This window comes from Lissotriton helveticus, chromosome 7 (assembly GCF_964261635.1).
Source record: "Lissotriton helveticus chromosome 7, aLisHel1.1, whole genome shotgun sequence".
Lineage (NCBI taxonomy): Eukaryota > Metazoa > Chordata > Amphibia > Caudata > Salamandridae > Lissotriton > Lissotriton helveticus.
In genome coordinates this window covers 1,918,555,947-1,918,571,337 of record NC_136068.1, presented here as the reverse complement: position 1 = coordinate 1,918,571,337, position 15,391 = coordinate 1,918,555,947, and the positions used below count along the sequence as shown (strand labels likewise).

The 15,391-nt window shown below is 42.7% G+C and overlaps 1 protein-coding gene across 1 annotated transcript in view; it reads right to left on the bottom strand.

Annotated features, from left to right (window-relative positions):
• Positions 1–1,307: 1,307 nt before the first annotated feature.
• Positions 1,308–15,391, bottom strand: part of LOC144769967 (early activation antigen CD69-like) — a 69,856-nt gene continuing 55,772 nt past the window's right edge. Inside the window, exons 4-6 of the mRNA XM_078654164.1 lie at positions 14,312–14,460; positions 13,014–13,117; positions 1,308–2,116 (exon numbers count right to left, since the gene is read on the bottom strand). Coding sequence (XP_078510290.1) covers positions 1,999–2,116; positions 13,014–13,117; positions 14,312–14,460 — 371 coding nt within the window. The 3' untranslated portion in view covers positions 1,308–1,998. The remainder of the gene's footprint in view (positions 2,117–13,013; positions 13,118–14,311; positions 14,461–15,391) is intronic.

Here is a 15,391-nt window from a genome sequence, read left to right as displayed (position 1 = left end):
TTTGGTTCACACACTGGTGTTTGAAAAGGTCGGTTATCGCTTATTCACTCTCTTAGCATGCATGCTCACGCATACCTTCTTAAATATAAATTGACGATCTTAACCACTCCATAGAACAAAGGGGCATATTATCAAGGCGGGCAATGAGAGATTAGACAGCTTGCTAATAGGGCGATGAAATACCATCGCTTTGCGGCTGAAAACGGCCGCAAAATCGGCGATAATTTCATTTCGCCTGCCTTGATAATATGCCTCATAGTTCGCCACAAACTTGTATTTTCTTACCGGGACCAAACGAGTCCCCTGACGTGCTCCTTCCTTCTGTCATAACAAAGCAACAATTGGCTGAGGCGGGCTCAGCTCAGTGGTCCTCAGGTGTAGAGCCGACATGAACTCTGGGGACAGCCGAAGCAGCCTCGTCCAAACTACTTATGGTAGTAATAAAGATCTATATTGCATTCGGTGCTCACAGCTGCAACTTTATAACAAGCATGTGCAATGCAATAGGTCTCGCATTTACGAGAGTTTGAGCCTTTGGCATTCCCAATGACAATGCATTTTATTTATGTTTTTTTTAAACAAACAAAGGGCATTGCCATTTACAATGCCAATAGCATGAACTTTCGCATATGCGAGACTATTGCACTACAAATGATAGGAGAGAGCGTGTCCTACCCTTTTCTGTCGGCAAGAGCAGGCAGGACAACGCTCGTTGAGAAAATAGTGCTCGGGGGCTGTAATTAAAAGGTGCCCAGCAACAACACAGGTAACAGGGGGTGTCCTCATGGGAGGTTACAAAATAGGAAAAGGTGCTATTAAGGAGGGACTACTAAGCCTATTGACCAATGAAAAGCCACAGTTTACAATAGACAATGACACAAGCCAATGAAAAAACTGGTCAGAGTAAGCGGAGCTTCACGTCCATACCTTAACACAGCATGCCTTGCTCCCGGGCTAGACCTAAAAAGCTGACCTAAGCGCAGTGGTGTGTTTGCTTTAACAGCCAGTCTCCCGCTTTCTTCCCAACACCCAATCTCGCAAGCGGGCCTTCTAGCCATCTTATTTCACTTCATAACTCACTAAATGGATGGGTCATTACACTGTTGGCATTGTCTCTTCATGTCCTGTACACTGAAAGCTGCTATAAACATGCATTGGCAATGCCAATCCGTCTTGCTTGTACATAAAGGTAAGTGTGACCTATTGGCTTTGCCATTAACTGTTAAGACACTTTGATTTGGGTAATTCAATACTAAGTGCTTTGCTTCACTACATCCTTCAAAGGGTGAGTGAGTGAATTATTTGTAAAGCGCTCTTATGCCGAGGCGTCTTGGCGCTATATCACAGGAAGGAAGTCAGAGGAGATTAAGGCTTTGTGAAAAACCAAGTTTTTAGTCCTTTCCTAAATTTGACTATGCTGCTTTCCCGGCGTAATGCGATGAGACATAAGAACAGTGTGCTCGTGCCTTTCATGGCACGAGGACACCGAGGCCCATGGTTTTTAGCATCATCTTATCTCTGTTTGACTTTCTGAGGGTAGCGGACAGTTTCTAATGACCCAACACCTGTCGATGCGTCTTCTCTTCCTCTGTGTGACCCACCTGCAGCCACTTCGCCCCGCCTGCACCCCAACCTGCACTCACTGGTTCCTCCCAGGTCTGGTCCCTGCTCCAATTCTTTGCAGCAATGTTTGCACTTGATAAATACCCCTACACAGGAGGCTGGAAAGTATGCTAGGCCTATACAGTATGTAGATTCACAGTTTAGGAAAAGGCTTAAAACACATATAAAATAAAACAAACACAAATAAGATAAATATTAAGCACAACAATATAAAATATATAACGTCACTGAAGATGGCGTCACTGGCATAGACCCTCTTCGAGAGCAGCTAAAGGATTCAGTCTCTGTTCCTTTGAAGGGATTCCCATCTGTGCTGTGAAAGTGTATAGCAAGGTGGCTGAACTGACAGATATACATGTGTTGTTGGGCTGTAGGTCAGTGTCCCTCCTTTGTGCAGATCCAGTGCCTTGAAGTCGCGCAGTCCAGCGCGCCGAGCCTTTCCGCGTTCAAGTAGGCGCAGTCCAGGCCGGGGCCGCTGTTCTTCAACTGGATACTGAGGGAAGAACAGAAACACAACATCAGGATTTGGTCTGAGCCATCAGTCGCTCACTGAAGTCCAGTGGATTCGAGATATTTCTGCTTCTTTCACTGTGAAAATGTTCTGTGTGTTCGGGATACACAGAAAAGAAGGCCTAGAGCAGGAAATACAGTGTGAGTGAGCATGAATGCACGTGTAGATAAATGAGTGAATGAATAAGATTTTAAGTAACTACAGGGGATTCTGGTGCCAGGATGCTGGAGGTTGCTACAGCTCACTAGGTGGCTGCAACCCACCCACTACTGCTGCTCACCCCTCAGCCATCCATGTGCCCAGTCATTCACTATTCATCCTTCCATGCACTCAGACACTCATCCCTTTTTCCTTCAATGCACTCACTCACTCCTTCATCCATGGATGCATGCAGACCCTCACCTGTTCATCCACCCGTGGACTCCCGACACCCGCCCTTTCATCCATTCATCCACTGACGCCTTTTCTCATTAACTCATCCTGCGTTCGCTCAACCACGCATACACGTACACATACCTGTGAACCAATGGAAGAGCAGTTCCAGAGATTAAAAGAAGATGGATGAGTTGGCTATGGCAATGCTTGTTTAATAAAGTGGTTCCAGATCCACCTGGATGTCGCAATTGGAAAAAAAAATGGCGATATCAGCAGTTTTGTAAAAAGGCCGCACTTTATACGAAACGGTCGCGAAATTTGGAGAATGCAATCTGATATATATATTTTTTGTTGGCGAGGCTGACAGTGTTGTGAAATAAAATGAACAGATATTTTCGCCTCTCAATTCCCAACTTTTTGGAAATGAGGATATCCAGCTGGCAATGCTGCTCCAGGTAACGAGGCCCTAGAGGACTAGTTGCTGCTTGGTTGGGCATAGTTCTAAATAAACTATTGCCAGAAGCTAGAGGAGCCATCAGCCACACAAAAAGTACATATCTTAGCACAGCATGAAGAAGGGATTTTAGACCAGTGGTTCCCTGTTGACGCCAACTAAAATGGCGGCTCAGAAGGCAATCCCAATGACAAGGCCATGCTCCTGATAAATTGGGCTTCAAGTCCTCTGGATTCAGTATCCTCGTGTTTGACCAGATGCCATGCCTCACAGATGCGGGACGCAGCGGTGCCCGGGCAGGGGTGCACACATGGGCACTAGAACACCCCAGGGACAAACACGCCCCCTCCGACGAGGCTAGGATTGGAGCTGTGCTTCCGTAGAGCTGCAGATTGTTTAAACATGCCTATTTCAAAGTGAAATACTCTGCCAAAACAGGTTCCATTGATTTAAGGCTGAAAAGGAATGATTACAAGTAAAATAAAGTGCCACAATAATGCTGCCAAATTTTCATTTCTGTGCTCAAAAATTTAAATGTTTGTGCCGCAAAATGTGAAAATCCATGACGCAGTATCCTGGGGGCACTGGCTGTCTAAAGATGCACGTCATCTACTCGTATATATTTTTATGTGGGAGCACTATTTAAAGGTTTGAAATATTGCTCTAAGTGCTAAAAATAGGAGACTGATAAATTATTGGTGACCAAGTAATTTAAAGGGGGTCATGTCCCATCCCATGTAGTATTTAAAATCAGACATTGAACCCTATCCCTACGGGGCCCTATATCCACGTCCTTAACTTCCATGGCCAATTCACTGATTGATTTCTTTGAGTATAGAAAGCTTTATTGAACAAGAAAAGAGGACATGCTACAGAGATATAATACTAAGAATAAAGTATAAATCCATCTAGTGACAAATAAAACTACTTATACAGGTAAAAGAGAAAAATCTATTACAGCATATATGACTGGATGACAACCCCTATAAAGGGAAAACATAATCACAGAGTACCATACATAAAATAGCAATTTTTGATTTTGCTTTTTTTGGGGTGAGAAAAAAAGAAAAGGGGAGAGAAAAAAGAAGAGAGGAGAGAAGTAAAAAAAGAGAATAGAAAAAGAATATCATCAATTATATACTGTATATATTATATACTCTAAACATTAGTAAAACTTTCCAGTGACACGTAATATACAGAATACAGAAAACGCAATAGTGAAGCAAGAATCCTAGAACATGCAAAACATATATGTAGGAATAATCAAAACAATTCATTGTAGTTGAAAAACAAAATTACTGGCAATGGCAAATAGTGCAGAGGAAGAAACATAGTTTGTGAGAGGGGACCAAAATGCATCTTTACGAATAAGCTGCTGAGATGTGGGTACAAAGGCTCTATCTAGCCTATGATACTGACATAATAAATTCCACCAAGCCAAGAAGGAGACTTTGGAGGCGTCCTTCCAATTCGAGGTTATGACCTGAAAGGCAATAGCAATGGCTAAATCTATAAAAGGGCAACGTTTTCGTACACCCACCCAGTGTGTGTAAGAACTACCCCAAAAAATTGAAATGATATCGAAAGGGAAAATGAATAGAACACATTGAGGCAATAGACTTGCAGACTTTTGTCCAGAAAATAGAAATGCTAGGGCAAAGGAAAAAGGAATGCAAAAACGTACCAGGAGTTTTTTGGCACGACCAGCAGTTAGGAGACAGGGAAGGATTGAATTTGGAAATGGCCAAAGAAATTAAAAGTCTCTGATAAAAATAAAAAAAAAGTTTGAGTAATATAAGCATTGCATGAAGTGTGATTTATCCATGCCCAGATGGAGTCCCATGTATGTGTAGGAAAGGTGTGCTGCAGATCCGTTTCCCATAAAAGTTAAATGTTACTTTTGGGACGGGGAGATAAGAGGAAAAAAATGAATTTATTGATGTAAGACGCTTTAGCATCAGGAGAAAAAGATAGCGATCAAGTAGACAAATCTGAAACAGAAGAAGAGATATTAGATAGAAGAGAAAGCTGCTGGTTTACAGACAGTCTCAGAGACTCAAATTTTGAAAGAGATGTAACAGGTAAGTTGTATTTAGACGGAAGTTCCTGGAATGATAAAAACTGCTCATTATGCAATAAGTGTCGAACCTGTAAGACACCTTTAATAAATCCAGTCTTCCCAGAAAATAGTATGATTGGAAAGTTTAATAGATTTGTTGTGCCAAATAGAAGAGTCTGGAAATAGCTGAAGCGAAGAGCAAGATTTACTACGAATCGGATAAAGAATAGATATAAGATATGAAATAGTAGGGGATTTAAATGAGCGAGGAGGGTGAACAAAGGTATCAAACGAAGAGAAGGGGAAAGGATAAATAATTGATTCCTCTAATTTATGCCATACTGACATGGGAGGGTATTCACTTGAAGAGAAATAGGGCAGGATTTGACTAAGTGAAAATGCGGAATGATATTGGCGAAAATTGGGGAAATTAACTTTACCTCTGTCTTTAGGAGCGGAAAGAGTAGAAAAAGAAATACGAGCTTTCCGATTGTTCCAAAGAAATTTACTCATTATACTATTTAGGTTTTTGAAGAATTTTAAAGGGAGTTGTATCGGTAACATAGAAAGATAAAAGTTAATTACCGGCAACATCATCATTTTAGATGTATCCAACCTACCCCACAAAGACAGGAATAAAGGAGACCACTTCTCAGTCATGGCGGAAATTTTTGCTAAAACGTCATCCAAGTTCAAATGAACAGTTTTAGCTATGGACGCTGAGTATTTAATCCCTAGACAGGTGATGCAATAAGAATTCCATTTAAAGTCCATCCCCTCAAACATACTTCTCTGGTAATAATTATTGAGTGGAAGAATCTCAGATTTAAAAAAATGTAACTTCTATCCAGAGATGGCAGCATAAGAAGACAGAAGATCAACAAAAGCGGGCAGAGAAGTAGAGGGGTTAGATATATATAAAAGAATGTCATCTGCATAAGCAGTAAACTTTATTTCAATAGATTTATGACTAAAGCCGCGGAAAGTAGAATTTCTAAGAGAATGAAGGAAAGGTTCAAGAGACAGAATAAAAAACAAAGGAGACAAGGGGCAACCTTGACAAGTACCTCGTTGAAGAGTAAAATAAGAAGAAGATTGAGAGCAGTTAACAAAAACCGAAGTGGTGGGCGAAGAATACAACAAACTAAGAGAGGTAGAATAGCAGGACTGAATCCATGCCATTTAAGGGCACGTAACATAAAAAGCCTGTCAACATGGTCAAAAGCTTTCTTCGCATCCTACTGATTTATTTCTGAACAATGAATGTCAAACACGTTCCGGTAAATCAACGGGAGTTGGGGATAAAGGTACAGCGAGTTTCCCACAGTGCTTTCATTGAGTCGGAAAAGTCATGCTCATCCAATCCTTGGCCTCTCTGCAGAGTGCACAGAGCAATATTAATGTATTCCAGATGCAATTGTGATTCGGTGCAAATGTGTTGAAGGAGGTACACAGTTGTCAAAATATTGACACAGGTAAAAGAAAATGCAGTGCTCACAGGTGAGTGTGTGGTGTGTTTGGTAGTGGGACATGAAGGAGATGCAAGGAGGTGCATTCAGGGGAGGGTGAAAAGAGCACTGAAGAGGAAAGAAATGATATGTAAGATATGCAGACGGACGAGAGGTGGGACGTACATAGAGTGAATATACGGGAGTGATTGAGAGACTCTGAACAGCACTCCCCCTTCTACATGCCCCAGTAATGTGTCACTGTCTCGTAATTCCAGAACTAAAACATTCTAAATATTAATTATTTACAACACAATCACTGTTACTCATTTATCTAAACATCTAACAGCCATTGACAATGCCATTAATCCTGGCTGGTTTTAGGTGTATGTCAGCTGTTGTGTTCTATATCTGAATGCAATGACTGCAAATTTAGAAAGGAACTAAGATACCGGTCGAGTGGCACACTATAGGAATCACAGAAATGTAGTTTACGTGTTTAAGCCACACCCTTAACACCAGAGGCCAAGCCCCTTTTACAGACCCACACACACACACACACACCTTTTTCATGGTAATGGCCTCGTCACGATTTACTTACTGCCGTGAAGTTCCAGCTCAACCTCATTTAAAATATACCAGTGCTGCAGAGATAGTCTGCAACTGTCCCAGTAAAAGCACAGCAGACTTGCAAAGAAGTGGCTACCTGTCCTATTAAAAGTATGGCAGTACAGCAGAAGAGCGCCAGGACTGTCCCAATGAACATATACCATCTATGTGGCAATAGCATAGTGTTGCCAATCAATATAATATACAAGTGGCAGCCTTCCTGAAAGTGCAAGTGGTGTCCCACTTTAGGTGTAAATAGCTCCAATGGAAAGTGCTGGTACTCTTCATTCTTCATGTAACAGCTCTGCTGAGAAGTGCTGGTAGTATGCCTGATTAATAGCAAACCAGGTCAGAAGTGCTGCTACTGTGCAGGACAAAGATATCCGTTTTGCTGAGAAGTGCCGGCATTATGTATGATCAATATAGTAAACCTGCCCTAAGTGTTTGTACTATGCATTATAAGGATCGTAGCCCTGCTGAGAAGTGCTGCTAGTAGGTTTGATTAATACTTCATACTTGGTCTGAAGTGCTGCCACTGTGCAGTGCAAAGATATCAGTTCTGCTGAGAATTTCTGGCATTATGTATGATCAGTATAGCAAACCTGGGCGAAGTGCTGGCACTGTGTATTAGAAGGATAGTAGCCGTGCTAAGAAATGCTGGTACTGTGCATTAGAAGGATAGTTGCCATGCTGAGAAGGGCTGGTACTGTGCATTATAAGGATTGTAGCCCTTCTGTGAAGTGCTGCTAGTAGGCTTGATTAATATTTCATACTTGGTCTGAAGTGCTGCCACTGTGCAGTGCAAAGATATCAGTTCTGCTGAGTAGTGCCGGCATTATGTATGATCAATATAGCAAAGCTTGGCGAAGTGCTGGCACTGTGTATTAGAAGGATAGTAGCCGTGCTAAGAAATGCTGGTACTGTGCATTAGAAGGATAGTTGCCATGCTGAGAAGGGCTGGTACTGTGCATTATAAGGATTGTAGCCCTTCTGTGAAGTGCTGCTAGTAGGCTTGATTAATATTTCATACTTGGTCTGAAGTGCTGCCACTGTGCAGTGCAAAGATATCAGTTCTGCTGAGTAGTGCCGGCATTATGTATGATCAATATAGCAAAGCTTGGCGAAGTGCTGGCACTGTGTATTAGAAGGATAGTAGCCGTGCTAAGAAATGCTGGTACTGTGCATTAGAAGGATAGTTGCCATGCTGAGAAGGGCTGGTACTGTGCATTATAAGGATTGTAGCCCTTCTGTGAAGTGCTGCTAGTAGGCTTGATTAATATTTCATACTTGGTCTGAAGTGCTGCCACTGTGCAGTGCAAAGATATCAGTTCTGCTGAGTAGTGCCGGCATTATGTATGATCAATATAGCAACTCTGGGAGAAGTGCTGGTACTGTGCATTAGAAGGATAGTAGCCGTGCTGAGAAGTGCTGGTAGTATGCCTGATTGATATCCAAACCTGATGAGAAGTGCTGGCAGTGTACATGTGAAGTACATAAAGGAGGTACAAGGGAGAAAGACATGCTAAGATGTACTTGTAAATGTGTTAAAGAAACGTGAAGCTACCTTCAGCGATGACCCCACATCCCTGGGCCCCAAATAACAATGCCCCCCTTCCCCCCACACTCCCCCTTACACCGAGATGGTGAGTGCACAAGGGGGCATATTATCAAGGAACGGCGTTAAAATTATTGCCGGCCTTAGCGGCAGTAATCTGCCGCTAAAACGGCGATAATGGGCTTGATAATATGCCCTTGAGAATTCCCATAGAAGCCCAGGTTCACACCAGAACATGGGCTTCTATTGGAATTCTCAAGGTCAAAAGTGTTCTATTTGCAGTTTGATCGCTGAGTGGGATGCTTGTGGTTGTTTACCATCTTTGAGACCTGTCGGTAGGGGACTTTCCTGATGCGGAAGTGGACATCAGCTTTAAAGTTTGCGTACAGAACGTTTAGTGACGATGACTATATGTTCTACTATCAATGACCTGCTGGTGTGATGGAAACACAGTTTTGATTGCAGCTCAAATGAAACACATGTAGAGAACCACCTCGAGCCTGAAGCTACAGACGTGCTCACGCCAGCTGCCGTTTATTTATCTACCTACTTGTTCACCAGTCTGTGGTACGAGAACTGCTCCACTTAGACAATATTTTCTGTCATTTAAAGCTGGAAAACCTGGAAGTTGTCATTTGAAAACTTTGTGACGTGTATGGCCTGATGCAGTGCTTACTTAATTTGAGCTGGTGGCCTCTGGTGCTTGGCACCAGCACTTTATTGTCAACACTGGCTCTTATAAGAGCCTACCACATGGTGGCGCTCTTTGTTTGATTTTGTAACGAGCACAACAACAGTTGTTTAATAATTAAATATACATTAAAATCTCGAATACCTACCACCCAAAGCTATAAGAATAGCTTGGGCGGCATGTGTTAGTCATTTGTAATGTTTGTTAAAGTCTGAATTGTCACACGTGTATGAGTGTGATGCTAAGTTGTGATTCAGAAAGTTGCAGAACCTCTTTTAAGACTCTAAGGGCCACATGTATGAAATAAGTATTTTGCGATTACCAAATAGCGATTTTTACTGAATCACTATTTGGTAATCGCAAAATGCTATGCATATAGGAATCGCCAAAGATTTAGCGATTTCTTTATATTACCTAATATAGATTCGGTAAATAGCAAATCACTATAAGGTAATATGACTCCATTGGTTCCTATGGGCCTACAGGCCCATCGGCACAAATGGTTTTGCTTTAGCTAATTTACGATTACCTAAGTGGTAATCGCAAATTAGCAAATGCAAAGCCAAGCGTGCCCAGGGGCCCAAGGCCCTCCTTAAGCACATCAAAAGAAGAAGGTGTGCACATGTAAAGCACACACATGCCCTAGGGGTATGTGTGCAGTACATGGCACTTGGAAAGGTGCAGTTTTGTGCATTTTTTACAATTTGCATTTAGGAAAGGCTTCTTACATGTGCATTAGGGTGTCGCAAATTGAGATTCCCTGTTTGGTATCGAAATTTAGGTAATCACTAAATATTGCGGTTACCTAAATTGTGAATTCTAAAGCCTTTCAAACATAAGCAAAGGCCATTTTGCATTTGCAAACTGCAGAATTTAGCGATTCGCACAGTTTGCAAATGCAAAATACTTTGATACATGTGGCCCTAAATTACTTTTCTGTTTGTTTTGTACATTGCAAACATTCTTTTGGAGTCGCAAACTGTGTGATTTTGTAAACCGCAAGGTTTACGAATGTAAAACCGTTTGATACAATGAACCAGCGCAGTAATATTTTCAAGTGTCACCCTCACTACACAAGTGTAGTGGAGGAAAATACATTTTACAAAAGAACAAAATGGGAAGATATACAACTTTTTAAGAACAACAAACTTAATTTTGGCAAAATATTGGGAATGAAGGTAAAGTAAAGCAAGCCTTAAGAGAAGGTGAAACTGATCTGAAAATCTCATCTCTCATCAACACAATGTGCCAGACCTTGACTCCTGCAACCCCTTTATATGCAGAAAGGTCAGATGATAGTTTCCTTTTTTCCTATTAGTAATAATTTCCTTGACTCTATGTCAAGGAGAGATATCTCCTGCGCGCGCTCTGCTCCTCTCACTTTTGGTTTCCTCTACATTCCTGCCATGCTGAATCCTAGATTCATCGTATTTCTGCAACCACCCGCTTGCAGGGTCTTGGTTCATATCTGTATATGTTTCTCACGTCGTTCCAAGTCAGAAGAATACCAACTATACAGTTCTAGTCTTCCAATCAAGAAATAGGTGCATTCTGGGACTTGTAGTCTTCAGTTGAGCCAACCGGCCTGGTAAATATTTGTTAAAGAAAACTCAAGAACCGGATACGCGGTGCACTCCTGATAAGGAGTGATCACCACACCCAATATGAAATACTTTTGCCTGACTCTCCGAAAGATTTCAGCCACTTGCCCTAGTCCACTCTTTAAAAAAAACTGGGCAAACATGCAGAGGCGAAACGCAAAATAATGCACCTCCCCCTCTTCAGAATGTGATTAGAGGCCCCCCGAGTCTAACATATCTCACAGATATACATTAGCAGTGAAATAAATTGGCAGTTGGCCTGGTTATTGAGATAAAAATGGCTTATTAAAATTATTAAAATGAGTAAGCAAGGTCCGATGCACACAACAAATAAGTGTGATTTAAATGATCACCAACAAGTAACAAGGATGGAGTCGCACAGATGTGTTCTTTTTGTGTCGTTTTATTGGAATACATGTATTAGGAACATGAGACCAGCCGACACGTGTTTCGTCAAGAAGGGTGATAACCCTTGACTCTTCAGGGCTGTTAAATGATCATGAAGGGCGAGGTCGGGGGACCGGTGATATTTCCAACCCGGTCCTGATCGGGTATTTCGCAAAATATGAGCGTAATAGAGGTACGTCTTATGTGTACCGATTTGGATAATGTCGGATCAAATCCTGAAAACTGGGCTGGCGGCGTGTAAAGCCGTCTTTGGTTGCCGTGGTTATATAAAGCTGGGGTTCGCAGGAGATACGGGTATCGTTGATGGCGGGTCTCGCCCAACTTAGCATGTGTGCAGAACCCTTCCAGTACAAATCCTATGCTAGACTCGCACGCATACCCATGCACTACAGTGCAAATGTTTGTATGAGGCGCACGGCTGCCTGATTGTGTGCCGGCATTAGAGAGAGGAGAGGAGAATGTCATAGATATTACGCTTTCTGCTGCTCTCGCTGTAATGCAGTGAGGTGGGGCAACTTGAGGTGCTGTGGAGCGATGCCTGCAAAAAGAACAATTGATGGACAGAAGGCAGAACAATGTCATACATTCACCCCAGTTCAGAGATCTGGGCCTAAATCCATAGTTTTTTTTCTCACCATGCCATTCCAGTTTGGACCCAGCCATATGCTAATCAGTCTTGACCCTGCGCCCAATGGGAACAGTCCAGTCCAAACTGCCAGGCCATGTCCTCCCTGGACCAGTAACAAGCATCCTAGGACCAGTTTCGGTGATTCACCCCTCATCAGCCAGGCTAGCTTGACTCCAGTGGCACAGTGAGCCCATGACCTATATCTGGGCATACTGGCGCACTTCGGGCAAGAAAGCAAAAGACACACAAATGATGGACGGAATGCAGAACAAATCAAAACATTCATCCCCCGTCAAGAGATCTGGGTTAAATCAATAGTTTTTTTGCTCACCAAACCAGTCCCAGGCATCTTTGTAAATATGGCCCTTTATAACCAAAGCTCACTGAGGGTTCTGACCTATGGCCAGGGCCACTGGAATTGTGATTGTGCAGCTGCGTTAATTTCTGCATAATTATATATTTGCCGCATTTGCCATATGACCCATCATCTTCCTCATAATCTTCAGATTTTAAAAACAACATAAATGTTTTAGCTCAAACGGTTCAAAAGTTACTAAAACTGTGTTGCTACGCAGTGAAAAGGCCCTTTGCAAAGCTGGACTGGCCTCCTTTCTGTTACTTTTTGCTATATTTGGATGTTAAACTGGTACTAACGAGGTTCAACCAACGCCCAGTTACCAAGATTAAAAATGACAAAATAAGGAAGTAATACTATTACAAAATGTGCCACAATATGCTGCATAATTTGCCTTTTCTTGCCGCATAATTTTCTCAACCCCAACACATAATTTGGCCTTCTCCTGTCACATTTTTCCAGTGGTCCTGCCTATGTCCTAGTTGGACTGTATTCAGGTCCTATGTCCACATAATGAGCGTATATGTAAATTCCTGCACTTTTCAGAAACGGTGGACTGCTGAGATTGTCAAACGGTAATGGACAAGTTGGGCTAGTTGAGAGCAGGTCATTGGCCATGGAGTTGGATTGGCCTGGAAAGGACCACAGAGGCTAATTTAGATAGCTTTAGAGGAAAGACCAATGAAGGCATCTTACATGTCGGGCCTTAAACGAGAGCCGTCCGGCCATCTCCATCCCCCGTCCTTATTCCGGAGTCCAACCCAATAATCCTTGGAATCCTTGAAACGGGTAACGATGGCCTGCAACCAAAGATCAGACTGGTTAATGACGGTGGGCACTCAACACAACGGCAGCAGAACAGAGCATTGATACAGCCACCGGCCTGGACAGGAGGGAGGTGCAGGTCTTAAAATCACAAGAAAATCTCCCCGTTCAATACAGATATAGAGGGGTGATTCTTTCTATGACCATGAACTTGCCATGTAAATTTTCCTTCCAGGGCATCCATAGATGGTCTCAACAGTGTTTAGAGTCTGAAGATTCCACCTCCAGGGAGGTGAGACTCTGCCTTCGGGGAGTCGGCGGGGTGATACTCTGCCCCCAAGGTGAGACTGCGACTCCCCGGGGAGGGGGGTGAGACCCTGCCTCCAGTACTGCCTCCATCAACACCAAGAAATGTTTTATCATATAAGGGTCTTTGTTTTTTTTTATCTGCTGCAGCTTTAACAATATGTGTAACATATTGAGAGTTCAAAGGTCAATTATTTTAATTTTTATCCTCCTGGATGTTTTCTCTTTCAAAAAAGTTATTGCATGCTTCAAGATTCTTTTGATAGTCCAAGGTTTTCTGATACAGGGAGTCAACAACCAGCACTACAGATTCATAGTAAAGAGAGGCAAAAAGGCTAAGAGAGCTTTAAAACACTAATTCCTTCTACCAGGAAAAGAGCAGAGACACCTAGATGAGTGATGCTGTGTCAATGCTTACTCATGCCTTGTGGGATGATATAAGGCCCGGTCTGACACCACATACATTGGCCAATCATCTGTTTTTGGGTAAGTGCTATTTAATGGTTCATTTCTGTGGGCTGATTCACAAGGACATTGACATGTGTAAGTTCAATTTTGAGGGCAAATTCACTTTTCCAATTCATACAAAGAGAATTGACACCATTACAGAGATACACTCCTGCACAATATTATCCCAGCATTATGCATGTGTAAATCCACTCCCAGAGATTGTGGCTACTCCAAACTTTATCCCCAACCCAGCTCTGTGCTGAAACAATTGGATATTTACTCTGGCAAGGGCAGGTGTAAATCCATTGCCAGGGTTGGAATTTAAAGAGAAGAAGCCCACATAAGTGCATTGGTGTAGGTGATGGGGTTTATATTGAGGGGGAAAATACTAAAAATAAACACATCATGATATGCCCTGTGGTTTGCACTTACATATCTTACAGCCACAACGCTGGTATCCATCATCATCCTACCTTGTCCTGTAGAGTTGCTATCGTAGACATGTTTGCATTTTGCGAAGCACAGAACGCGTGACTTGCATCCCAGGACTTGGTCTCGTTGGAAAACAGGTAGCACCTTCCTTCGTACCACATCCACTGACGCGGGCAGGGGGGGTCCAGACCTCAGAGGGGATGGAAAGTAGATTATTAGGACCATGAAAGATGGCGCTTTCTTTTCAGTCATGAAAATGTGGAAACATTGATGTAGGAAACCCTCTTCCATGGACCATTTCCTTACAGAGAGATGGAACTGAGGAGCCTGGGGAACAGTGGAGAAGTGCATTGTGGGTAGGGCTGTGGGCAGACAGCAGCAGCAGCTATCAGAGGAGCTATATGAGGGGTGAAAGTAAAGTTCTCTTCTTTTAAAACTGTGAGCGGTAGGGGCTCAAAATAATCTTGTAGTTCAGGAAGGAGGGGGCAATCTCTAAACAGCCATAGCAAATGTAGATTTGGTTTGCGTAGGTATCGATAAAACATAGTTACTTCATAAATCCGAGTAAGAGCAAAATCCGTAGACAGTATATTTGAAAGCCTTGTGTGTATGAAGTGGGCGTTTGGTAGCAAAACATAAGTAGTGGTGGGCGGTGAACTCCGCTCCGTACCAACTCCGCGTTCTTTTTGGGTACACAGAGTTTAGGCAGACTGCTCCTGCACCCACATCCCTTTGGTAAAACAACTTTACCGTTACAAATGTGAACTTTGAAACATTTCAGGCAGTGAGAGAGGTGATGATTTTGGGGCCCCCCTAACCTAGGGAGAGGACCAAGCAGATCTAGAATCTCGTCCATAATGCTTTGCGGGGCCTTTGGTGGGATTGTATTTTTGCCCATTCCTGTGCTTGGGGTGTTCCTAGGAGGATGGGACCACCACCGAATCGTTCAACATCATGTGCTCTTTGTGTTCAAGGCATCTGCTTGGTCCTCTCCCTAGGTTCGGGAGGACCCCAAAATCATCACCCCTCTCACTTCTTGCTATATTTCCAATTTCACTTATGTGAGATAACTAAATGCTCTCTAGCATGTAATGGTAGAGGGGTTTGTTGCTTTACCTAAG